This window comes from Diospyros lotus, chromosome 8 (assembly GCF_014633365.1).
Source record: "Diospyros lotus cultivar Yz01 chromosome 8, ASM1463336v1, whole genome shotgun sequence".
NCBI classification, from domain to species: Eukaryota; Viridiplantae; Streptophyta; class Magnoliopsida; order Ericales; family Ebenaceae; genus Diospyros; species Diospyros lotus.
The window spans coordinates 34,838,472-34,866,245 of NC_068345.1; the positions used below are offsets into that span (position 1 = coordinate 34,838,472).

At 39.1% G+C, this 27,774-nt stretch overlaps 1 protein-coding gene across 11 annotated transcripts in view; it reads right to left on the bottom strand.

The window, feature by feature from the left end:
• LOC127807323 (potassium transporter 10-like) overlaps positions 1-27,774 on the bottom strand; it is a 46,069-nt gene that overhangs the window by 6,565 nt on the left and 11,730 nt on the right. For 7 of the 11 annotated variants that reach the window (XM_052345045.1, XM_052345044.1, XM_052345042.1 and 4 more), the window contains 4 exons: positions 26,265-26,315; positions 25,885-26,145; positions 25,604-25,771; positions 8,632-8,886 (listed from right to left, as the gene is read on the bottom strand). In XM_052345045.1, coding sequence (XP_052201005.1) covers positions 8,632-8,886; positions 25,604-25,771; positions 25,885-26,145; positions 26,265-26,315 — 735 coding nt within the window. Of the gene's footprint in view, positions 1-1,073; positions 8,497-8,631; positions 8,887-25,603; positions 25,772-25,884; positions 26,146-26,264; positions 26,316-27,774 lie in introns of those variants that run through there. The other 4 variants (XM_052345052.1, XM_052345046.1, XM_052345047.1 and 1 more) reach the window with 4 other exon arrangements.

Here is a 27,774-nt window from a genome sequence, read left to right on the forward strand (position 1 = left end):
GAGGAGAAGAACCAACAGAGTCAAGTGGAAGAGGAATTGTGGACTGAGGTTCATAGGATAGGTCAGGGGATGGTTGAAACTGCAGTGAGTCAGGAGATGGCTGAAACTACAGTGATTCCAAACTTGGCAAGGACTAGTCACCACCTATACTCTTCCCTTGGTGACTAGAAGAACAAGGACGGAAAAAAGCTTGATTTTCCACAAAGGTGACATCTTTAGAGACAAAAAATTTCCAAGTAGGAGGATAGCAGCATTTGTAACTCTTTTAAGTAGAGGAATAACCAAGGAAGACACAACAGAGAGCCCGAGGATCAAACTTATCTCTATGTTGTTTATGCATAAAGGCCACACATCCAAATACCTTAAGTGGAAGAGGGGAATAAAGATTGAGATCTGGAAAATGAGTGGTGAGGCACTAAAAAGGACTAAGATGCCCTAACACTCGAGAGGGAACCCTACTAATCAAATGTGTGGAAGTCAACACAGCCTCACCCCAAAAGGTTTTAGGCAAAATTCGAGGCATAGAATTTTGGTGCAAAAGAGCTCTAGTCACATTCAAAAGATGCCCCATTTTCCTTTCAGCAACCCCATTTTGCTAGGGGGGAATTAACACAAGAGGATTCATGGAGAATTCCTCTATGTTGAAAAAATTGATTTAGGGTGTGATTGAAGTAGTCCCTGGCATTATCGGTTTTGAATTTTCTAATGGATACCCCAAATTGGGTGAGAATCATCCTATGAAAGGACTATAAGATATTGCTAAGGGCTGTTTTTTCTTTTAACCAGTAAACCTAGGTCATTCTAGTGCAATCATTAATAAAAAAAACAAACCATTTAGCCCCAGAACAGTTGGGGAACTTTAAAAGGCCCCCATTTATCAGAATGCACAAATGAAAAGGGAAATAGAGACAATTTATTACTAATAGCATACGAGACTCTATGATGTTTGGACAACTTACACACATCACAGTGAAATTCACTACTATTTAGACCATGAAAGAGTTTTGGAAACATAGTTTTCAATAGGAAGAGAGGGGGATGTCCTAATCTAAAGTGTTGAAGCCATACATTCCTTTTGGTAGAAGCTGGTTCGGAAGAACATGTGAGAATAGGCTGGTCTCCTGCAGGTGATTCATAGGTCTTGTGCAAGTAGTACAACCCCTTGTGTGTTTTAGCAACACCAATCATCCTTCCCGTGGTCAGATCTTGAAACATATAGTCATAGGGAGAAAAAATTGCACGACAATTAAGGTCTTGAGTTAGTTTGTGTACTGAAAGAAGATAAGTAGAAAGACTAGGAACATAAAGGAACTCCATATGTCCTTAGTTGTAGATAGAAACATGTAATTTTTACTCACCTCGGGTTGCATGGAACTCCACAACCATAACATCAACATAGAGTCCTCCATGTCCCAACAATAAACGTGGGATCTGAGGCCTTAAGGGCTGGTCCAGTGAGGTGAGAGATCTTCCCCCTTCCCTTAAAAATCTCCTCACCAGTTGGGACCATTGGAGGTAGTTGCCACCATCCAATCGGTATGATTGGTGCATATCAGACAACTCACCGAAAGAGGAACCTCCGATTGATGGTTCAATTGAAATTGCTTCTCTCATTTACATGGGAGAAGCTGTTTTTTAAATCTCTGACATTATATGGGGTAACTACTAGAAGAGAAGGACAAGGAACTATCGAGGCAATTAAGGCCGAGACAAAAACGAGTATGAATCTTCCTTAGGTTGGCTCTGATACCATGTAGAAATTGGTATAGAGGTATAGATTGGATAGGAAGAACAACCAAAGAATCATTCTATTATGATACTTAGACGCTAAAATACATTCCCTATTAATAGGGAAGAAGATTACACTATAGGAAAGTTGTAGAAAAGGAAAACCGAATATGTTGTACACTATAAAATGAAACTAAATTTACAATTACAGATTAGGAAACATATTAAATCAGGATCACTATCCTAATCTTGGAAAAGATCTATCTTGATTTTAGGAAAGTAGCTCAAGATCCTTCTCCTCTAAATTCTCCTTTAATCTCGTGAATCATCCAACAGGTAGTTATTGCACATAATTGTTTGTACTCAAGTGATAGCTTAGGCAGTTGTACTCTCTTGAATTTTGGCAGATAGTTGGCACCACATCACATGGGTTGCTAGATCAATATATAAACAACTGACCACACCCAATTGAGATTGTCGAATATTAGAATTGAGAACTATTTTCCTGCTTAAAACTTCTCTCTCTTGCCCCCTATCTCTATCGATCCTTCCCCATTCTCTGTTCTTCTTATTCTCCCTACATTTTTCCTATATTTCCCTCTCCATTCTTCCCGAATTCTCATCACTATTGGCGAGAGCAACCTATCAGAATTCCGGTTTTGACATTTTGGAATCAGAGCAGCAATCTAGATGACAATCTCCTCCAATGATTTCTCCACAATGGCTGATGGAACAAGAATGAAACAGATGGAATCCCAATTGCAACAAGTTACGACAGCGGTGGCAGATATGCAGATCTAAATGGGAACCTAGGAAGCGTTGGTAGAATCAGTGGTGGAGAGGAGGACATATGGAGCTATGGATTGGTGGCGCAGGGAGAGTCGCGAGCAGAGCAACCAGTTGATGAATCGGTGGTGCGAGGAGAGTTGAGAGTAGAACAACCATCTGCACAACCAAATGTGCAATTAGATGCAACAGTTCGTGAGGATGCTTTCCAGCCAACATGTAGTAAGATTCTCTCCTGAATTTCCCCTAGAGAGAGGTCAGATCCGATCCTCCCCAGGTACGAGCCACCAACCGGTAGGATCCTTAGAGTTTGAGGCTGATTCGGAGATTTTGTTGAGAATACATCAGAAAGAAGGCAGGAAACCTTGGTTGCTTATAATCAACCTAATTTTCCAATGCCAAAACTAGAGATACCATTACTTGAGGATGAGAATTTGAGATGGTGGGTTAGACGTTGTGAATGGATGTTCAGCATGTATAATGTACTCAAATAGTAGAAGGTCACTCTGGTCTCTACCTATCTTGATGATGTGGGGGACGCCTGGTTCCGGGGTGGATCCGGGTTAAGGATGGGGGACAATGGATGGATTTTGCAGAGGACTTATGTGAGAGGTTTGAAGATCGGAGTATGAGGGATGTGGTTGAGGAGTTCAATAAACTCAAGTAGGAGTGGTCAGTGCAAGCTTATCAACTCAAGTTCAAGGAGTTGAGATCACTAATATTGATCCGCAACCCACACTTAGCAGATGAGTACTTCGTCTCAAGTTTTATTAGCGGCTTGAGTGATGAATTGAGATCAACTATGAAAATGCTACAACCCTGGACAATTAAGCAAGCAACAAAAAGTGCTCGGTTCTAGGAGTTATCAGTGGAAACCTTAATGAGGAAACAAAGAATGCAGATTAAGGGGATGAGTTCCAATGTTTGGCAGGTGGGCAATAAGGGGTTCAATAGGGAGATAGGGAAGGTTGACTAGGGTTCAAAAGGATTACTCGCCCTTCCCGCAACCAACCCTGTGCACTCATAAGGGGGAAAGATTATCGAACAGAGGAGGCAAGTAGGGTTGTGTTTCTGGTGTGGAGACAAGTACATATCGGGGCACCAATATAGGAGGCAACTACTTTTGTTGAAAGGCGAAGAAGATGTAGAAGTGGAAGAAACAACAAATCCAACAGAGACAGAAGAGGAGGATAATGGAGAGATTTCTTTACATGCCCTTAAGGGGTTGGCCAATAGCAAAATTATCAATGTGGAAGGGGAGGTAAAAAACTGCAAACTAATGGCCCTTATTGACAGTGGGAGCACCCATAGTTTTCTTGATGAGTTAACAACCAAGAGATTGAACTGCAAGCTCACTAGCACTCACTGCTTGTTGGTTACGGTGGCCAATGGAAGCAAAGTCCTGAGCCAATCAGCTTGCATGGGATTCTGTTGGGAGATGCATGAAGGAGTTTGAGGCTGATTTGAGACTACTGAAATTAGGGGGATGTGACATTGTGCTAGGGGTGCATTGGATGAAAGAGGTGAGCCCCATCAGTTTTGACTTCAATAAGATGGAAGTAACCTTTGAGATAGATGGCAGAAGGAAAACCCTTACGGGCAACTCAGAATCAGGGGTTTGCAAGATGATTATAGGGAAGAAATTGCAGAAAATATTTAAGAACAACAGTCCCAAGTGGCATAGCTATTCTCCGTCTATGCTGTGGATTGTACGGAAGGAAATTAGGAGTAGGAAGGGGAGCTAAGGGTGACAATGAGCAGCCATCTACGGGACCAATGGGAGGTAAGCGAAATTGACTCTCTTAACATACTCTTAGTTGAATTTAGGGACCTGTTTGATGAGCTTGACTCCCTACCACCTAAAAGGCCTCATGACCACTCCATTACCCTCAAACCAAATGCGAAACCTGTTAACATAAGGTCCTACCGATACCCTCCAAGACAAAAAAGCGAGATTGAAAACTTGGTAAAAGATATGCTGCAAAAGGCTATCATCAGACCAAGCCATAGTCCCTTCGCCTTACCTATGCTACTTGTCAAGAAAAAGGATGGGACATGGCAGTTTTGTGTTAACTATCGTCAACTCAATGCTATCACCATCAAAGACAAGTTTCCTTTACCCATTGTTGAAGACTTGCTTGATGAGTTAAAACATGCATCAGTTTTCACCAAGTTAGATCTTAGATCTAGCTACCACCAAATAGGAATAAAGTCAGAAGATATACCCAAAACTGCTTTCCAAACCCACCAAGGGCACTACGAATTCAAAATGATGCCCCTTGGGCTCACTAATGCCCTAGCTACCTTCTTAGCATTGATGAATCAAAATTTTGAACTTTTTTTTACGGAAATTCATTCTAATGTTTTTTGATGATATCCTTGTGTACAACCCCTCCTTTGTCTAACACCTTGACCATCTTAAGATCACATTCGAGGTCCTTTGATTCAACAAATTGTATGTCGAAAGGTTAAAATGTGCTTTTGCACAGAAGTAGGTGGAGTACCTAGGGCACATCATCTCGAGTGCTGGGGTAAGTATAGACCCAAGAAAGGTGGTTGCCATGGTTGCTTGGCCTCGGACTAACACTATTAAGGCTTTAAGGGGTTTCCTTTGGGCTAACTAGCTCCTACAGGCGCTTTGTGAGAAATTATGGGGTGATTAGCTGACCCTTCACTGAATTGTTAAAGAAGGAAGGGTTCAATTGGGCCCCCAAAGCAGAGGAGGCTTTTGAGAATCTTAAGAGGGTTATGAGTGAAGCACCAGTCTTAAGCCTACTTGACTTCAGTAAAACTTTTACGTTGGAAACCAATGCTAGTAGCACAAGGATTAGGGTAGTCTTAATGCAAGATGGTAGATCCTTGGCATTTCTCAACTAGGCCGTAGACCCCAAACACCTGGGCTTAAGTATTTATGAGAAGGAGTTATTGACAGTGTTAGTGGTAGTTGAAAAATGGAGACATTACTTGGAAGGAGGCCAATTTGTGATCAAGACGGACCATGAAAGTCTAAAGTTTTTGTTACAGCAAAAATTACATGCATAGCTATAGAAAAAGGGTATGGCCAAGTTGATGGGACTAGATTATGTGATACAATTCAGAAAGGGGAGGAAAAATATAGTCATCGATACCCTGTCTAGATGTTTTGAAGAAGGAACTTTGGTTGCTATCACATTTATTATCCCTGACTAGTATCAGGAGATCACAACAAGTTATGACTAGGATGAGGGCACGAAAGAGCTTATAGAGCAGTTGGTAATGGACCCTTCCAGCAGGCAAGGATACACCCTTACCAATGGACTAATCAGATATCAAGGAAGGCTGGTGATTGGGGGAAGTGATCAGCTCAAATGGAAGATCCTGGCAGCCCTGCATGAGTCACCGTTAGGTGGGCATTCGGGTATATTGAACACATACCATAAGGTGAAATAATTATTTTATTGGCCACGGTTAAAAAAAATCGTGATGGAATTTGTGTTGTGACATTTGTAAGAGGTGTAAACGCGAAACAATAGCCATTTCAGGCTTGCTGCAAGCTTTGGCTACACCTGGGCAGCCATGGGAGAGTGTATTTATGGACTTTATTGAAGGGCTACCAAAGTTAGAGGGGAGAGATTGCATACTGGTGGTGGTGGACCGATTCACAAAGTATGCCCACTTCCTAAGCCTAACCCACCCCTATATTGCCCAAGAGGTGGCCAGACTTTTCCTAGATCAAGTGGTGAAGCTCCATGGCACCCCACTGTCAATAGTATCAGACAAAGACAAAATTTTCACAAGCTTGCTATGGAAGGAACTAATGAAATCCCTAGGGACCAAATTGCACGTCTTCCGCCTACCATCCCGAATTTGATGGGCAAATAGAGAGAGTGAACTAGTGTTTGGAGACCTACTTGCGTTGCCTCTGCTTCTTGCAGCCTCAGGGGTAGCACAAGTGGCTTACCTTAGCCTAGTGGTGGTACAATTCTAGCCACCATAGTTCCATCAAAATGTCCCCTTTCGAGGCTTTATAATGGATATAAGCCTCCCCTCCTACCAGCCATCAAGGACACAACTACAGTGGCAGCCTCGGATACCTACTTGCAGCAAAGACATCAAGTCCTACAACTAACTACTTAGGATTGAGCTAGCCACATCCAAAAATCACATGAAGCAATTTGCAGATAGAAGAAAGAGTGAGCAGGAGTTTGTTGTAGGGGATGATGTATACTTAAAGTTGAAGCACACCCACCTCAAGACCTTATTGCAAGGGCCAATGTATAAGTTGAGCTCTAAGTTCTATGGTCCATTTCCTATCATTGCCAGGGCTAGAAATGTTGCCTGCTAACTTTAGTTACCTACAGACTCCAAGATCCATCAAGTATTCCATGTCTCCTTACTCGTTGGGTCACACGCAGTGGCCCTTGACCTACATGTGGGTGGGAAACAAAAAATCTTATTCACAATTCTTGTTGTACATAACTAATGTATTTATATACACAAGGGGATCCCCAATCACATCCCTAACAAATTGTGATTATCCTAAGAATCATCAATCAAATGGAAAAGGAAACAATTTAAAAGCAAAAAATTCTCCTAGCTTTGATCCCCTAATTGAGTATCCTAATTGAACATAACCTAAAATAGATAATAAGATTTGATTTTGTGGTATCCAAACATGTACACCACAGAAGCACTTGTTTCCATGGAGCCAGCAACCATAGTTGACAGAAGGATCATCTATAGATAGGGAGCCCCCATATCCAAAGTCCTAATCAAATGGTCTCACCTACACCCAGACAACAACACATGGGAGTACCTCCCAGACCTACTCAAGCAATTCCCTCAAGCGGAGGGGTGGTACCTTGTAGAAGCGGTTATAGGCAGTGAACAGTTTGCACATGGGTAGTTATTGCACATAGTTGTTTGTACTGAAGTGATAGCTTAGGTGGTTGTACTCTCTTGAATTTTGGCAGACAGTTGGCGCCACATGGGTTGCTGGATCAGTATATAAACAACTGAACACACCCAATTGAGATTATCGAATATCAGAATTAAGAACTCTTTTCCCACCTAAAACTTCTCTCTCTCTCTCTCGATCCTTCTTCCCCATTCTCTGTTCTTCTAATTCTCCCTACATTACTCCTATATTTCCCTCTCCATTCTTCCTGAATTCTCATCACTATTGGCAAGAGCAACCTGTCAGAATTCCAGTTCTGACAAAAAGCAGTTGTTCCCTAAACCAAACACGCTCTAAGTGGTACAAAGAGTTCATGATACACGACAGATTGGGAATCCTACTAATATTGACTGATTGGAGGTTTATGAGGGTTAGAATGCTAGGGAAAATTGTAGAAAAGGGTAGGTTTTGATATGTAACAGGTTGGGGGCAATTTAGAAGTAAAATATGGCTCAATAGATGAGATTAGAGGGCTGAGAATATGGCTGGAAGTAGAGTTACGAAAATGATATTTTGGAATTGAAATATTAGAGAAAAGACACATATTTTCTAGGCATCCCACCTGGAGTTCCATAGGCATCACACCTAGGGTTAGAATTGCATCAGACAATTCATGAAAGCATCGACACTTAGAGAAAACTGAAATTCATTCATCCATTAATGAGAAAAAGGAGCTAATAACAGTATTTATAGAGTTCCAGTAACTCTATTCTTACTGGGATTAGGAAATCCTTTTCCTATAGGAAACTAACAAAATGGAAATCCTTCCTTTTCCTATTAGGAAACTTAATAAATCTAAAACTATTAATAATAAGAGTAGGAAGAGACTACAAATAAAACCCTAACATAATTAGAGTTACCAAAAAAGAATTTAGGAAATTAATCAATATAGAGCCCAAGAAATCTTCTAGGAAGGATTTTCTTCATAAAAAGCATTCCAAATCAATGCATGCCCTTGGAACCAATTTTAAGACGCTTCTTAAAATTCCTTGGAGGTTGCTTCCAATGTCCTCAATCACATAAAGTTAATCCTGACGAAAATAAAACTACCAAAGAACAATTCAATTTACAATCCTAATAAAACTTGGATTCATAATCTCTATCAGCATGCATATGCCCTTCAAAACAAAATAGGCAGAAGTTCCTAATAATTCACAGCTGGGAGGTCCAGGATAACTCACCGTAAGCATTGCCAATTTGGATTTGATGTTTGAATCCCACAGTTACAGCAATACAAAGAATCATAAGAATCCAATTCATATCAGGAATATATATCTGTCCAAGGAATTTCTCTGATGTGTGCACAACCTTGACCCTAGGGAAACAGCCAAGTGCAAGAGCCTGCTCGATTATTGAAAATGTAGCAGAAATGGTGGCTTGACTAGCAACAATAGCCGCAAATGTTGCAACAACAAAAACTGGCCAGTAAATGCTTTCTGCAGAACAAGAAAACACCATAATTAGATGTCAAAAATTCATTTCACACCTTATATATTCAGCATAAAAAATAGGGGAGGAAAGAGTAGTCCCTTTTTTTTTTTGTTGGGGTTGGCGGGGGGTGTTGGGGTGAGTAATCCTTACATAGTCTCTTTTATATATATATATATATATATATATATATTTAGTACATAAAAATTAGATGGTGGCTTGAATAACAAACCAATCTTGAAAAGGTATCTTAAAGTATTAGCCCAAGTAAATATATGTGTAATGCCTATTTTCTATACAAACCTATTATCTTTTAGAAACAAAAAAGTGAACTTTTGTTTCTCCACTTAAGAGGTTAATACTTTGCTTGATGTACATGATCTGTTATGCATGACCACAATTATGCAGAGCATATCAATGACAGTTGGAAAAAAAACAGAAAACAAAAGTAGGAGATATGATCACATCACACATAAAAATGTGCTGTTTATTTAGTTCAAATATGTACTACAAACTGGTTTAATGGTATAGGGATTTGGGTGTTTTTAGGGTTTACAGGGAGTTTGTCTAGGGTTTAGTGTTCATTTGCAACGGAATAGGACTTATGGCTGTTTTAGGGTTTAGGTTCTCCCAAGGGTTACCTTAGCTTAGGGTTTAGGTTCTCCCTTGGGTTTTCATAAGATTTATGGTCTAGGGTCGTCTTTCTTTTTAGGAATTAGTTGTTGTGGTTTGATAAAATGGCCTTGCAAAAGATATGGCCATTGATAGAAATGGCTCAAATTCATCAAGCCGACCCCACCTAGTGGGATTAAGGGTCTACTGTCTGAAGATAAAGGACACAGGTTGTTGGTTATTCAAATGTTGATTGGGCAGGATTGCTATCAGATAGACGCTCAATTTTGGGTATTATGTCCTTGTTGGAGGCAACTTAGTATCATGGAAAAATAAGAAACAGAATGTGATGGCCAGGTTTAGTGCAAAGGCTAAATATCGAGCTACGACTGTAGCAATCTGTGGACTCATATGGTTAAAGCAATTGCTCCAATAACTGAAATTTGGAGACATAAGGCAAATGAAGTTGATATGTAATAATTAGGCAGCTCTTTACATTGCTTCTAATCCGATTTTCATGAAAGGACTAAACATATAAAAATAGATTGTTACTTTGTCAAAGAGAAGGTTCTTTCAAAAGATACCGCTATTGCAATTGTGAACTCTAATGATCAACTAGCCAATATCTTCACTAAATCACTCTATTGGCCAAGGGTAAATTACATATGTACCAAGTTGTGTGCATATGACATGCATGCTCCAACTTGAGGGGGAGGGTTGAATATTGTATAGTTGACCCAACCGATTAGCTGATTTATAGGTTGATGTATAACTGATTTGATAGGCTGTATTTCAGGCATTCAACCAATTCTCTCTTCTCACAGAACTCTTTAAAATTTCAAAACCTTTCTATTCTGTTTCAAACTTTTTTAGGTCTCAAAATGAAGTTCATTATGTTATAAAAAACATATACACTTGTGTATCTTAGCAGCAATTCAAACAAGCTTCCAATGTACTTAGATCAGTGCCGCATGAATATCAATAAAACACACCCAAACACATAAGCAGTTACCCACTATGTTGAATTAAAGAAAAACAGGACAACTCCTCAATGGGTGTCCTACGCATGTAAAATTGTTAACCATAAACTCATCTAAAAGTTAGAGAAAGAAGTAATTTTATCTTTTACCTCTCTCAACACACCTCCTCATCTTTTTGAAGCCAAAATGAAATATAGAAGGAGAATCAAATACTTTGTTCTGTAGACTAAAATGAATTTTCATACAAAAGTAGCTGAATTTAAAGAATGGGAAAAGTATAACTTACAATTCAACATAAGCTGCACAAATCAGAATACCTAACTAAAGAAAATCATTTCCTACCTTGAAGCTATCATAATCCTAAAAATAAGTGTCACATCCAAGACAGATAATTAATTTATTTTTGCAGGAGGAGTTAGTTATCACTGTAACTCTTGGTTATCAATTGATTTAGGAGGTTATGGAGTCATTTAGGAGCAGTTATTGGTAGTGAAGGAGTGGTAATTGCCCCTTAAAATCTGTGGATGGCTTATGTATAAAGCTATGACCACATGGCCGAGAATCATTATGATTATTGTGAATTAAAGATCTTTCTTTTTCTCTACAATTCTCCCTTTTCTCTCAGATCTCTCTATTTCTCCCTACTCCCTATCTAAATTCTCCTTTCTCTCTCTTAGTTCTCAATTCTCCCTCTTAATCAATTTGATTATTCGCCCTTTTTCTCTCTATTTCTCTCTCTCTCAATTTTCTCATCAAAGGAATTACAGTCAGACTCGGGTTCCTAACAAATTGGTATCAAAGTAGTCCGACTCGTGGAAGCATATACAGTCGCTGTCCAGAGTATAATTCGACGAATTTGAACTATGTGATGGAGAACGGATTCAAGAAGGAATTTGCTAACCTCAACCAAAAGCTAGATAACTTATTGGATTTGATTTCAAGGAAGTTTCAAGTCAGTATACCAGTGGAACTTTATTCTAGATCTACTGCAGAACCAATTCCAGCAGGAGCTGGAATCCTACCTAAGACATTCAATTTGTAAGAAGTTGATGAAGTACCTACATTGGATCAGGTAATTCTAACTAAAAAATCATTCATCTGTGAGGAAACTGGTGCAGGAGTCCTTTCTCAGATTTCTGACTTACAAGAAACCGAAGAACAATCTGAATCGGAAAAAAATATTGATTCATTAGGGAAAGTAATTGCGACACTATTCGAGGAGAAATTTGTTGAAGAACCTTTGGTGTGCATTAGCAAGCATGAAGCAACATATGCTTTTAAAAGCACTGTTGGAGTCCAAAAATGTTAGAGGAACAGAAGATAGTGGAAGAGCTAGTTACTGCCAGAATACTTACTACTAAAACTCATTGGTGAGGTTATTGCATGAAGATCAAGGATTTTGCACCTTATCAGGTTGTTGCACTAAATACTTATGGTTCTACACCAAGAGATTTATTTGGGGTTATACTTGATAGAGCCAGAGAGAAGAGGAAAAGGTCAAGAAGGAGAAGGAAGGAATGAAAAAAGAAAAGAGGAAGGAAAAAAGAAAAGGCGAAGGAATGGTCTAAATCAGATAGTGAAAGCTGGGATTGGATGAAGAACAGTGGCCCATTGCTGTGATTTCTTGGAGACAAGACATCTTTTAAGAGGAAGGGAATGTTACGACCAGGACAATTAAATAATTTATTTTTACAACAGTTTAATTTATTTTTGCAAGAGTTAGTTATTACTGTAACTCTCGGTTATGGATTGATTTAGGAGGTTATGGAGTCATTTAGGAGCAATTATTGGTAGTGGAGTGGTAACTGCCCCTTAAAATTTGTGGATGGCTTATATATAAAAGCTATAATCGGCTGAGAATTATTATGATTATTGTGAATTAAAGATCTTCCTTTTTCTCTGCAATTCTCCCTCTCTCGAATCTCTCTATTTCTCCCTGCTCCCTATCTAAATTCTCCTTTCTCTCTCTCAGTTCTTAGTTCTCCCTCTTAATTAGTCTGATTTTCCCTCATTTTTCTCTCTATTTCTCCCTCTCTTTCAATTCTCTCATCAAAGGAATTACAGTCAGACTTGGGTTCCTGACAATAAGGTACACATTATGTCAACATTATTGTGTATGATCAGAATTGTGTTGGAACATATCAATAAATGATAACAACAACAACAACATACCAAGCTTTTGTCCCACTATGTGGGGATATCAATAAATGATATTTGGAAAGAAAGGAAAAGCAAAAAATCAAAAGATAAACAAAGCACATATGATCACATCAAATAAAAAAGTGTGCCTTTCTTTGACCTGGAGCCCATTATAATTGTGTGCTTGAGGGCATTACAAGAACTTAGCAACCTCAAGAAACCTTATCAAATTAATTTTCTGAAGTCAATTAGAAACCAAAGCCAACTAATAAAATTTATAAAGCCAATCAAATCCTAGAGTACATCAAAGATGCTGAATAGCCTAAAATTTCAAAACTAACATGTGTGGACTAACAACATGAAACCCACACACCCATTTTTTTGGAATGCAATTAACCCACTTTGCAATCCAACTTCATGATATGTAGCAACACAAAATCAGATGTTGTTCTAGCGCTTGTGTTTTTGCTTCAAAGGTTGCATGATTGTTTTGACTATGTAACATGAACTCTGGTATAGGCGTCCAATGGCGAGCATGTCAAGTGTCAGACTCATTTAAATCTCACATCCAAGGACACAAGAATCTGGATAAATTTCAAAATTTTAAATATTTTTATTCAATTTCAAATGGCGCCTATGAGCTAGTATACAACTTTTCATACAAAGTAAGGATATTGTACTTATAGAGAAACCCTTTTCTCTTGAGATGTATATTGAGCCATGAAGGAAAAGAATAGTTTCTTATATTCATTGATAATTCACATCTGTCATTTATACACATAGGAGAGACTATATTTGGTAGGTCAACTCCCAAAGAATCAGGAAACTAATCCTAGGAATTAGGAAAGGTAATAACAAGAGAAAGACTAGGGATTATACAAGATTTCTTGAATAAGGCAGATTCTATAGGCAAAGAAGAGTTATTTTAGGGATTTCTAACACTCCCCCTCAAGCTGGTAAATGGATGTCTTCAATTCCCAGCTTGCTTGTGATCTCCTGAAATCTTAGAGTAGGCAATCCCTTAGTTAATACATCAGCTAGCTGGTTACTTGAAGGCATGTAGGGAATACTAATCAACCCACTATCCAACTTTTCCTTTATGAAATTCCGGTCCACCTCGATGTGTCTAGTGTGGTCATACTGGACCGGATTGTATGCAATGTTGATGACAGATTTGTTGTCACAATAAAGCTTCATATGTCCTTTTCTCTTGATCTTAAGATCATCAAGAACTATCTTAAGCCACAAAAGTTCACAAATATCATGTACCATAGCTCTAAATTTAGCTTCTACACTAGAAAATGCAAACACATTCTGCTTCTTGCTCCTTCAAGTTGTTAGATTGCCCCCTAGATAGGTACAATAGCTAGATGTAGACCTCTTATCCACCAGAGAGCCAGCATAGTCAGCATTTGTGTAAGCCTCAAGTTAAGTTCCTCACCTCTTTTGAATAATATCCCTTGTCCAGACATTGCTTTGAGATAATGTAGAACTCTATGAACTACTAGCCAGTGCTTTTCCCCATGAGTTGACTCACTATGCTCACTACACAAGCTATATCTAGTTTAGTGGGGAAGAGGTAGATTAATCTCCCAACAAGTTTGATATCTCCCACTTATCAACTGCACCATCCTCTTCTTTACCAATTCTATGGTTGGGCTCAGTGGGAGTACTTGTTGCCTTGCTACCTAGAACCTGATTTCCTTGAGAAGATCAACACATATTTCAGCTAAGAAATCAAGATACCCTTATTTGAGTAAGCCACCTCAATGCCTAAGAAGTATTTCAGCCTCCCAAGCCCTTTAATCTCAAATTCCTTAGCCAAGCATCTCCAAAGAGATTCTATCTCGGCTAGATCATCTCCAGTTATAATGATGTTGTTAACATACACAAGTAGGGTTTTCATTCCACCTGTGGTTCAGTGTTTTTATAAACAAAGTAGTGTCTCCTTGACTCTGTTTGTACCCCATTTCTAGCCTAGCTTTTGAAAATCTCCCAAAGCATGCTTGAGGAGATTGCTTTAACCCATATAATGCCTTTTTCAATCAACAACTCTATTATTATCAAAATTTTGATTAAATCCAAGTGGTGATTCAATGAATGCTTCTTCTTCCAAGTTTCCATGCAAAAAGGCATTCTTTGCATCAAACTATTGTAAACACCAACCAAAGTTAGCAACTAGGGATAACAATATTCATATTGTATTCATTCAAGGGTAAAAGTCTCTTGATAATCTATCCCACAATCTGTGTATACCCTTTTGCAACCAGCTTGGCTTTTTATCTTTCTAAGGACCCATCAACCGTATACTTCAAGGTAAATATCCATTTGCATCCCACTGGTTTTTTTTCCCTAAGTTAAGGTGACAATTGTTGATGCCTTATTCTTCTATAAGGCATTCATTTCCTCTATCACAGCTTGCACCTAGTTCCTCTCCCTTAATGCCCCTTGTAAGGTTCGAGGAGTGTCAATGGAGTATAAGGTAGTAAAGAAAGTTGTATACTTGGAGACAATATATGGGAAGATACAAAGTGAGAAATCGAGTGTAGAGTGCATTTTTTGAGTTCCTTTCCTAATAGAAATAGGCAAATGAAAATCATGAGAGTATGACTCAACAAAGGAAGGAGAATAGGAATATGCAGTATCTGGTTCTGGTTTGGCTTCATGAATCTGCCAAGGCTCAAAAGTAGGTCTCTTCTTTCTTGAATAGACATGCAGTGGCTTAGTAGAATTCAGATCCAATTGCAGCCCTTCCTAGATATTTTCAGGTTTGGTTTCCATCTCAGGTTCGGTTCTAGGTGTTGCTCTTTGGGAAGTTGTGGTGTCAATTTCAAGTTCAAGGGAGGAATCTGTACTCGGGAAGGACTTGGAATTGGAACCAGGTATGTTGGATATGGGAATGCTGTCAAGAATGATGCATTTTCACAAAAGGTGACATCCATAGAGAAAGAATTTTTGAGTGGGAGGATGATAGCATCTTTTTAGTGTTGAGTATCCCAAAAACACACATTTTAGAGCCCTTGGATCAAGTTTACCTATGGTGAGCATGAGTGCACAAGCGTGAAGCAGCCAAACAATTTAGGTTCTAATTGTGAATGGGCATGGAAATTAGGACAGAGTTCCGGAAGCACATGTAGGACTTCGATTTCCTAGTACTCTAGATGGTATCTAATTGATTAAGTAAGATGCTGTTAGAACAACTTCCCCCTAAAAGTTTTCGGAACATTATTTTGAAACAAGAGTGCCCATCAGGTATGCCCTTTTGTTGAGGTGTATCAACACGAGAACTCATGAATAATTCCCTCCCTTTGGAAAATTTGTTAAAGAGTTTGGTTAAAGTAATCTATTGCATTATCATATCTAACTCATTTTATAGATACCCCAAATTGTGTGTTGATCTTTTTATGAAAAGTGGGGAAGATATGGTTGACTTTTGATTTTTCTTTCATAAGGAATAACCAAGTTATTCTAGTGCAATCATCAACGGATGACACAAACCACCTAGTCCCGACAATGTTAGGAATTCTAGATGGACCCCAAATATCAATGTGAATCAAGGAGAAATGCATAGAAGACCTTGAATTACATAATGGAAATGACACACGATGATGTTTTTCAATTTCACATATATCACAGTGGAAACTGTCCAAATTAACATTACTAAACAATGAAGGACACATGTTTTTGAGTAATTGGAAAGGTGGGTGTCCAAGTTGGTAGTGACAAAGCCAGATTTCAGAAGTATTAGAAGAGAAATCTGAACATGATAGGGATAACTTATTTTCTTTATCAACACGGTCACTCATCTCTTCAAGATGGTCAAGCCCATTCCTCTCCTTAGCAAATCCAATCAACCTCCCTGTAACCAAATCCTAAAAAACACAATGTGTAGAGAAGAAGGTTACTCTTGCAATTGAGATCCTTGGTAATTTGATTAAGAAAGATCAAATTAGTGGATAATTTAGGCACATGCAACCCATTTTTCAAAAGAAGGGTAGGGGTCAAATTAACAGTTCCTTAGTCGACAATAGTGATGGAAGAGCCATTGGCAATTGTAATTTTCCTAGTATCAGGACAAGGTTTATAGGAATCAAACTGGGTTGGACTATGGGTCATTCTATTAGTATCCCCTGAGCCTACAACCCATGAGTTAGAATGGCACACCACTGAGGCATTAAAGCTATAGGAGACAAGGCACTTACCTAATTGAGCCAATGGACACTTATTAGAGGATGGAGTAAATAATAAGGTCTCTTAGCCTGTCAATTTCTTCTTTCTTAGGTTCTCCAGATTCTACCTTGCTAGAAGCAGTATTTTCTTGGGGAGTGTCTTCTCCATTTGTGTAATGTACTCTGCTTTGTTGCTGTCCCTTAAATCCTTCTTTTAGACTCAAGACTTGTGCCTTCCCATGAAGCTTGAAACAATTCTCCCATGTGTGATGAGATTTTTTGTAGTAAGTGCAATAAAGCCCCTCTTGGTTAGGACACTTACTGAATTCTGCCCTTTTGTTCTTAGTTTTGTTACCATGTCCTAAGTTATTACCCTTAGTTCCAGCTTTGTCCTTGTAGAGATCATAACCGAACCTTCAACTGTTTGGGTGTCAAGAATAACTGACCTTCAGCTTTCCTCAGCCCAAATTATAGAGAAGACTTCATCGAATGACGACAACTTCTCTTTCCCAATACTTGTACCCTAACCTAATTGAAGTTGGCATTAAGACCTAAAAGGAAGTCGAACATTTTGTCCCTCTCCACAAATTCCTAGAGTGTCTTGGCATCATCACTCCACTTCATCTTAATACCTTGATAATGGTCCATTTCAAGCCAATAATCTTTCATCAGATTATAGTATTCGGTCACCAAGAGTGTACCTTGCTTGGTGGTTGATATCCTTGCAAGGTGGCTGATATCCTTGCATCTTGCATCTTTGAATAGGTCTGGCAAACTGATTCCCAGACTTCTTTAGCAGTAGGCAGAAACATACAATTCTCAATGATCTCCAGCTTTGTTGAGTTCCAAAGCCAGGACATAATCATCAAATCCTTTTCATCCTAAGCATGAAACTTTGGGTCACTAGGATTCAGTCATGTTCCATTCAGATGACTGATCTTTCCCTTTCCCTTTAGGAATGTCTTCACACTATGCAACCATTGGAGATAGTTTCTCCCATTTAGTTGGTAGGCAGGATTCATGCTCTAAAGTTCCCTGATGGACACATTCTGTCCTAACTTGAAGGTGGTTCTAGATGAACCAGATGGCATGGTCTTGGAAGTTTTGACATTGTTTGGGAAGAGGAATCGGAATAAAGTTTCGGCGATGAAGGCCAGTTATTAGATGTAAGGAAGTGAGGTCGATAGGCAATGAAAGCCGATCAATTTGGGCAGGTCTGCTCAGTGAAAGATTCCAGCAGTTTCGATCAGCAATGAAGGCTGGTAAAGGGCGGGCCCAAGAGCAACTACTCTAATACCACGAAGAAGAAGAATACTTTCTTATATTCATTGATATTACACCTGCCATTTATACACATAGGAGAGACTATATTTGGTAGGTCAACTCCCAAAGAATCAAGAAATTAATCCTAGGATAAGAGGAGTAGGAAAACTACATAAGGAAAACTATCTTCTATAAGAAATACAATATAAGGAAAGGATACACATTTACATTCTTAGGAAAGTTTCCTAAGTCTGAATTAGGAAAGATCCTATTCCAAATTAGGAAGCTTCTAAAACTGCATACTTTGACTATCACACACATCTTTCTTCGTGCACCAACACTTCCCCCTCGAGTTGGTGAATGAATGTATATCATTCCCAACTTGACTATTAGATCTTTAAACCTTTTTACAACTAGCCTTTTAGTAAGAACATCAGTCACTTGATTTTTTGATGGTGCGTAGGGAATCTGAAGTAGGCTTGCATCTAACTTTTCCTTAATGAAGTGTCAGTCTATTTTTATATGCTTTGTCCTGTCATGCTGAACATGATTATAAGCAATACTAATAGTTGATTGATTATCACAAAAATAGTTCGATAGGACATTATAACTTGATCTTCAAATCCTCTAGGATGATTCGCAACCACAACAACTCACACAAACCAAGGGCTATAGCCCCAAATTCTGCCTCAGCAATTGATCTTGCCACAATGCCTTGCTTCTTACTTCTCCAAGACACTAGATTTGCCCCTAAAAACACACAATATCCAATGGTGAATCTCTGATCAATTAAAGATCCTCCACAATCCGCATTAGTAAATCATTTGATACTTAAATCAGCCCTTGGTTTAAACATAATGCCCTTGTCTGGTGTAGCTTTGAGGTAGTTCAGGATCCTCATTACTACATGCATATGCTCCTTTGTTGGGTTGTGCATGAATTGGCCCACTAGGCTGACAGCAAAGGCTATGTCAAGCCTAGTATGAGAGAGGTATATCAACCTGCCTACTAACCTTTGGAACCTTCCCTTATCAATTGCCTTGCCATTAGGATTCTCCTGCAATTTGATGTTAGGTTCTATCAGTATGCTAGCTCCTTTTCCCCCTATCATACATGTTTCAACTAGCAAATCAAGTACATACTTATGTTGAGATAGGAAGATTCCAGCCTTAGAGTATGCCACTTCAATCCCGAAAAAATATTTGAGTGCTCCAAAGTCTCTAATTTCAAATTCCTTGGCTAGATTTACCTTGAGAATATGTTGTTCTTCTTCATTATTTCCTGTAACCACAATGTTATCAACATATACCAGCAGGGTAGTTACCTTTTCTCCCAAATGTTTGATGAAGAGAGTACGATCCCCTCTACTCTTATGGTACTCCACAGACTTCATGGCCTTAGAAAACTTGTTAAACCAGGCTCGTGGGGATTGCTTGAGCCCATACAAAGCCTTCTTAAGTCTACACACTTTCCCTGAACCTTCTTCCTGAAATCCAAGAGATAACTCCATGGACACCTCCTCCTCTAAATCTCCATGCAAGAATGCATTTTGTACATCTAGTTGTTGCAGTTTCCACCCAAAATTGGCTGCTAAAGATTTGAGGACCCTTACAATGGTTATCTTTGCCACAAGGGCAAAAGTCTCAAGGTAGTCTATGCCATAAAACTATGTATAGCCCTTGGCCACCAGCCTGCCTTTATACCTTTCTAGGGTTCCATCAGCCTTGTATTTTAAATTGAATATCCACCTACAACCCACTGGATTGACTCCTTTGGGTCTAGACACCAATTCCCATGTCTAATTTTTATTTAGGGCTCTCATCTCCTCCAACATAGCCTCCTTCCAGTTCTAATCTTTTAAGACCTCCTCTACTGATTTTGGAATAACAACAGCATCCAAAGATGTTAGGAAGCTTTTATGGTTTTGGAAAAGGCAATGATAGGATAGATAATTGGCCAAGGGATGTTTTGTACAGTTTCTAACCCCTTTCCTTATAGCAATTGATAGGTCCAAATCATTAGGTTCGGGATTAGTTAGGGCTGAAACTAATGGAATAGAAAATGCTTGTTGTTGTTGGCTGAATTTCATACCTGGGTTAGGATCTGATGCTAATGTAGGCTGAGGATCCTCAATGGGTTGTCTTCTTTTGAATACATAAGAAGAGCCCTTAAACCTAACCGGAGATGGTAGTTGTTGAATTGCTTGTTTATTGCAGTTTGCATGCTGAGGAGAGGAATTAGGAGAGAAAGTATGCTGAGGTGAGGAATAAGGAAAAGAGTAGGAGATTGATTAGTACCACCACGCTCACTGGTGCTTGGTGTTACTGATCCTAGGTTTGGGAAGGAATTCCTAGAGTCTTGATTAGTGTTCTAAAATGCGCTAGGCGTTAGTCGGACGCCAGACTAGGACCTAGCGCCTAGGCAGTGCCTAGAAAATTTATTTAAAATTTAAATAAAATTCATATTTTTATATATATAAAAACAGATTATATATAGGCTATATATATATAAATCTTTCTCTATAACACTAAAAGGTAGTTGGGTATTGGGTAACATGTATGATATTAAAAAGAAAATAATGTTAAAAGGAAATGAAAGGCAGTTGAGAATTGGGTGAGATTGTCGTGGCTAACTTATATATATTAAGATGTAATATATATATATAGATATATATATTGCTAACATAATATATTAATATCATATAATAGTAGGGGAATGAGAAGATTAGAGCAGCTGGTGGAAATTTCCAGCATATTGGACGCACAAAGGGCTTCCACCTCCACCGCCATTTTCTCTCTCCCATGTGCTGCCACTTGAATATATATCTATATATATGTATAATATATGATATTAAAATAGGATGAATAAAAGGCAGCAACAAGAGCCTTCTCAAGCGTCTATCTATCTTTCTGTTCCCCAACCCTCCAGAATGCGTGAGTGTGCATTCTACTTCTTTAGTTTTGCCTCAGTGCTCCGATTGTCTTCTTCCTCTTTCATGTCTATTTGCTTAATCTGTTGGACTGCTTCTTCTTACCTCCATGGCAGCACTAGGTGCAGCCGAAATTGAGCTTCCATCATACAACTCAATATTAGCATACACGCACGCTGCATGCACGTCTGGGCAACCCAAGCGTCGCCTAGGTGTCGATTGGGCTGAATTAATCGACCCAACGTTTAGGGGTGCCAATTAGCAATTATTTGCGGCGGCTAAGGGCTGCTTAACGCCTCAACAGCCGCCTAGGCCGCCTTTTAGAACACTGGTCTTGATCGTCATACCCTACAGTCTCCCCCTGAGGGGAGAACCAAAAAATGACTAAAATTCTACAAAGGTGACATCTTTGGAGACATAGAATTTTTGAGAGGTAGGGTTGTAACATTTGTAGCCTTTTTGGGTAGGAGAATACCCAAGGAAGACACACCTAAGAGCTCTAGGATCAAGTTTGTCCCGATTGGTTTTAGGAACGTGAACAAAACACACACAACCAAATACTCTAAGAGGAAGAGGAGAATGTAAACTCAAATCTAGAAAAAATGATCCTAGACAGTGAAAAGGAATTTGGTTGTTTAGGACCTTAGATGGAACCCTGTTAATCACATAAACTGCTTTAGAACAGCTTCCCTCCAAAAATGTTTAGGAACATGGTGATGATGGAGAAGAGTTCTAGCCACATTGAGGAGATGTCTCATCTTTCGTTCAACTACTCCATTTTGTTGTGGAATATCTATGCAAGAAGATTCATGAACTATCCCCTCTTGTTGAAAAAACTAATATAAGTGATTGCTGAAATAATCCCTTGCATTACCCAATGGTAGCTTTATCTTTTAACAGAAAAATCCAACACATACGAGTGCAGTCATCTATAAAGGAAATAAACCATCTTGCCCTAGAAAAATTGGATAACTTGGATGGCCCCCAAACATCATAATGGATTAAATAAAATGATTTAGATGATAGTTTATTGCTGATTGGATAAGACACCCGATGGTGTTTAGCAATTACACACACATCACACTAGAGTCTTAAACAAGATGGGAAACATACTTTTTAACAGAACAAAAAAGGAGGATGACTTAGTCTAAAATGATAAAGCCAAATGTCGAAAAGATCAGAGGTTGATTGGGATGAACAAGCAACCCTTAGTTGTCTCCCTTTAGGGAAATCACTCTCCCCTTGTAAGACATACAGTCCATTTTGTTCCTCAACCACACCAATCATCTTCCTTGTGTCCATGGCCTGAAATTTACACATATGAGGAGAGAAAATAGCATGGCAATTCAGCTCTTTAGTAAGCTAATGAATAGAAATAAGGTTGGTAGCCAAATTAGGTATATGAAGCACCTACTTCATAGATAACTTAGGGCTAAGATTGACCTTGCCCTGTCCTTGGATGGGAACTGAGGTTCCATTGGAAATGGTTATCTATTTGGTGGTTTCAAGAGGCTCATATGACTCAAAAACATGGAGGTTAGGGGTCATGTGATTGGTGGCTCCTGAATCTAGGATCCATATGTTACTCCTATCAGTTTAGAGGCTAAAAAAGAACCAGAATTTAGGTAGTTACCTTGTTGTGCAACAGTGCAAGCTCCATCCTGGATTGTCCTTAGGAAGTTTTTCAGCTTGTTAATCTCCTTAGCATTCAACTGATTAAGATCAGATCTAAAAGATTTTGTCTTATCAGAGGACCCTACTTCCTCTTGTTCCTTGCTTGAGAGACAAAACTGGTGCTTCAGATTCCTGAATCCTCCCATCTTGCTCAAAACAGCCTCCTTCCCATGGAGTTTGAAGCACGTCTCTCTAGTGTGTCTAGGTTTCTTGCAATAGCTACACCACAACCCTTCACACAACCTGAGTTAGTTTGAGCCTCTAATTTCCCTACTTTAAACCTTGTTCCTTTGTTACTATTTATCATGGCAGAACCTTCAGAACTATGCTTATTGAGCATGGCACCCCTTCGATTTTATTCACTTCTAACAATGGCAAACACTTCATTAAGAGTAAGGAGTTTATCTCTACCAAGAACTTGAATCCTCACCTAATCAAATTCTGGATTAAGGCCTACCAAAAATTCAACAATCCTATCTTGTTTGAAAATCCGATTGAGGGTGGTAGCATCCTCACTGCACACCATGTTGATGTTTTGATAGTGATCAAGTTCTAGCCATAAGCCATTCATCCTATTATAGTATTCTATTACAATTAATGGCCCTTGTCTAGTGCCACTAATCTTGGTCTTAATCTCAAAGATCACTGAGGCATCTTAGACCTTGGAGTAGGTTTGCCTCACTGTTTCCCAAATCTCCTTTGTTGAACTTAAAAACATAAAATTCTTACTAATCTCAAACTACATTTGTAATACCCTAAGAGCCTAGAGAAGAGTAGTATATATCGAGGATAAGTAAGGAAGAAAACAACACCAGCTGGATACCTTTTAAGCTGAATGTAGGCAAGGAACTCTAGGGTTAAGCGTGCTTGAGTTGGGGAAGCTCAAGAATGGGTGATCCTCTGGGAAGTTTGCGTAAGCCCATCAGGGTAAGTTGTTCCGGTCCTTCCTATTACTCGATGTGGGATGTTACAGGTGATATCAGATCTGACCCTTGGTGAAGGCGGTTCGATGAGGGTGGGGAGTGGCGACGGGGCTCGAGGGCCAGTTGTAAGGTTTGGCAGGCTTCTAGGATGGCAGCCCCTAAAGGGAGAAGATCTAGGACCAAGTGTAAGGTTGCATGACGAGGACGTCATGTGCTCAAAGGGGGGAGAATGTAATACCCCAAGAGTCTAGGGAATGGTAGTATATATCGAGAATAAGTAAGGAAGGAAACAACACCAGCTGGATACCTTTTGGGTTAAATGTGGGCAAGGAACTCTAGGGTTAAGCGTGCTTGAGCTGGGGAAGCTCAAGGATGGGTGACCCCGTGGGAAGTTTGCGTAGGCCCATCAGGGTAAGTTGTTCATATCCCGCATCGACCGATAGGAAGGACCAGAACAACTTATCCTGATGGGCCTACGCGAACTTCTCAGGGGCTCACCCATCCTTGAGTTTCCCTAGCTCAAGCACGCTTAACCCTAGAGTTCCTTGCCCACATTCAACCCAAAAGATATCCAGCTAGTGTTGTTTCCTTCCTTACTTATTCTCGATATATATTACCCTTCTCTGAGCTCTTGGGGTATTACATTCTCCCCCCCCCCTTGAGCACATGACATTCTCGTCATGCGACCTTACAACTGATCCCAGATCTCTCCCCCTTTTGCATGACCGATGTGGGATTCGCCTATGGTGAGTACACGCACCCCCCCTTAAGGACTCAGCGTCCTCACTGAGGTTTGCCCCACCACCGCGATCAAAGGCTTGAGGGTCGACTCCGATACCACCTGTAACATCTCGCATCAAGTGATAGGAAGGACCGAAACAACTTACCCTGATGGGCCTACGCGAACTTCCTAGGGGGGTCACCCATCCTTGAGCTTCCCCAGCTCAAGCACGCTTAACCCGGGAATTTCTTGCCCACATTCAGCTCAAAAGGTATCCAGCTAGTGTTGTTTCCTTCCTTACTTATCCTTGATGTATACTACCATTCCCTAGGCTCTTGGGGTATTACAACATTGCACTCCATAACCGAGACATAATAAGGGAGTCCTCAACATCCCATGCCGTGAAAGTAGGATCTGAGTCTTTTGGAGGAGGTGCAGTCAAGTGGCCGATCTTCCCCCGGCCCTTGAGGAAGGTCCTTACGAGTTGAGCCCACTGCAAGTAGTTCCTATTGTCTAGGCGGTAGGAATAATGCATACCAAGCAAGTCTCCAGCTCCAGTTGGTTGTTCAATTGGAGTTGATTCTCCAGTTGTCAGGGTGGGTGCAGGTTCAGAGAGTTTTGACATGTTCACCGGAATAATTAGTTGAACAAAGAAGAAGCAATGAAGGCACACTAGGCTTCTATGCAGATCGGGCTAGTATTGTTGGCTTTGATACCATGTAGAAAACTAAATGGATCAATTAGAATAATTCTCCAATAATCCAAAATATACACAATGTCTACAAGAAATACAACATAAGGAAATGATACATATTTACATTCTTAGGAAAGTTTCCTAAGTTTGAATTAGGAAAGATCCTATTCCAGATTAGGAAGCTTCTAAAACTGCATACTTTAACTATCACACACATCTTTCTTCGTGCACCAACATAAAGATTTCTTGAATAAGGAAGATTCTATAGGCAGAGAAGAGTTATTTCAAGGATTTCTAACAAGCCAAGATCCAAATAACCATGTTGGACCACATATCCCATATCCTACCAAAGTGCCAGTGTCCAATATGGGTGCTTCAACAACTTAAACGAGTCCATATAGGTTTTGACACAACCTTTTAGATTCCCATCCACCTTGTTTGGTATTGTGTTTCTCATCACCGAGTATAACGTTACATATTTCCAAGTACACCCTGTAATCCATTTTATTGGTAGTGCTTCATATTTGCAAAATTCTACTTCCTTACTGGTTGTTATGGTCAAAACAACAGGCAAGAGAACATGAAAAGAGAAGGTGGAAAATATAACAATATCAGAACAACCTGGAATTGAAAGATAGAATGCATCAACCACATGATCCTTGTTTTTCATAAGGTATGCAGCTTGTCCAGAATAAGCTAAAAGGAGGCAAGGGAACACAACAACAGTGGAAGCAAGCTGTACAGCTGAAAGTGGAAAATAGGCAAGATCAGCAAAAAGGGCCTCTGTCCCTGCAATAGTTAATAATTTAGCAATCAGAACACAAGTAACCAGTTCTGAGTTATTGCCCAAATCATGAATCAGTTCTTACAGAAAATGGATCACAAGACAAATAAAAGTTTACCTGTAATACTAAGCATGATTCCTCCGAGGGAGGTCCAGCCATCTCTGCCTCCCCTTCTAAAATACCGATATATATGAATTGGTGAAAAAGCTCTCAGAACACTGCTATCATATTTCCATATGTTGAATATTCCAATACTTCCAATTAAGAGAAACCAAAGTAACACAATTGGTGCAAATAGCCACCCAACTTTATCAGTACCATAGTGCTGCATGCTAAATAGTCCTACCAAAATGACAACAGCAACCAGCACAACTGTGTCTGTTGTACCAAATGTAAATTATAATATATTAATCCAAATAATTGAAAAAATTAAATGAGATGTTTTATTAAAAAAGGTACCAGTTCTAGAGAACTAGAAGTTGTAAGCAAGGAAATACCACTGCTCATTTTGGGGTGGGCTACCTTGATTCCGCCAGCAGCTGAAAGAACTGTAAAAAACAATTCGGAAAACATCTCATACATAAAGGCAAAGAGAACGATCCACTGCAGTAATAATGAACAACAACATACCAAGCTTATATCCCATTATGTGGGGTTGGCTACATAAATTCTCACTCTCCAATCATTTCTATCTATGGCCTTATCTTCTATAAAGCCCCTATAACTAATATCAAGCCCAAGTGTCTCTCATCAAGTTTTTCTTGGTCTTCCTCTATCTCTTATGTTAAACATTTGTTCAGTTTTGTCCACTCTCTTCATTGGGGCCTGCATTGGTTTTCTTCTTACATAATCAAACCATCTTAATCGTGTCTCAACTGGCTTACATCAATAAGAACCTGTCTGAGCTAATTATGAATTACCTCATTTATAATTCTATCTTTTGTTGTATGTCTACACATCCATCTTAACATCCTTATCTTTATTATGCTCATATTTTGTAAATGTTAGTGCTTTATTATGCAACATTCTATTGATACAACAAAGGTAGTCTTATAGCTATCCTATGAATTTTCCTTTTAGCTGTAATCGAATCTTATTAGATGCACTTTTCCATTTTAAACATCATGCCTTTTCTCTAGTTGCTAAATTTAAGTATCATGCCTTAATTCTAAAGGTAACATCCTTATTAATCTCCCAAAATTTATTGATCCAATATATCTAAACTGATCTTTTCTTCGTACAACTTCATCTTCCAGTGTTATCATATTGTCATCCACACTTATTTTTTCTATATTTACATCCCATATATTCAATTTTCACTCAACTTAAAACCTATAGATTCTAAAATGTTCCTCCATGTCTCAAGTTTAGTATTCATGCTTTCTTTTATCTCATCCACCAACACAATGCCATCCGCAAATAGCATACGCCAGGGCACCTCTACTTGGATACGTGTAGTGAACTCATCCATTATTAGGGCAAATAGGAAGGGCTTAATGTAGATCCTTGATGTAATCCCATTGTAATTGGAAAAAGCCTCAATATCCCTTCCACATGTTCTGATATGATTCTGCTCCATGGAAAATGTCTTTCATAACTTATACATAAGCAATTCAGACTCAATTCTTCTCTAAAACCTTCCATAAGACTTCCCTAGGAACTTTGTCATAAGCTTTTTCTAGATCTATAAACAACATATGTAAATCCTTTTGTTTATCTCTATACATTTTTCATTAGATTACTCAACAAATATATAGCTTCTTTTATTGACCTAAGAGGCATGAAACCAAATTGGTTTTCCAACACCTTGGTTTCTCTTCTTAATCTTAGTTCAATCACTCTCTCCCAAAGTTTCATAGTATGGCTTATTAACTTGATTCACCTATAATTTCCACAACTTTGAACAACACATTTATTTTTGCACATAGGTACTAAAGTGCTCTTCCTCCATTTGTTTGACATCCTTTTTGATTTATGGATCACATTAAATGATTCCATTAACCTAAA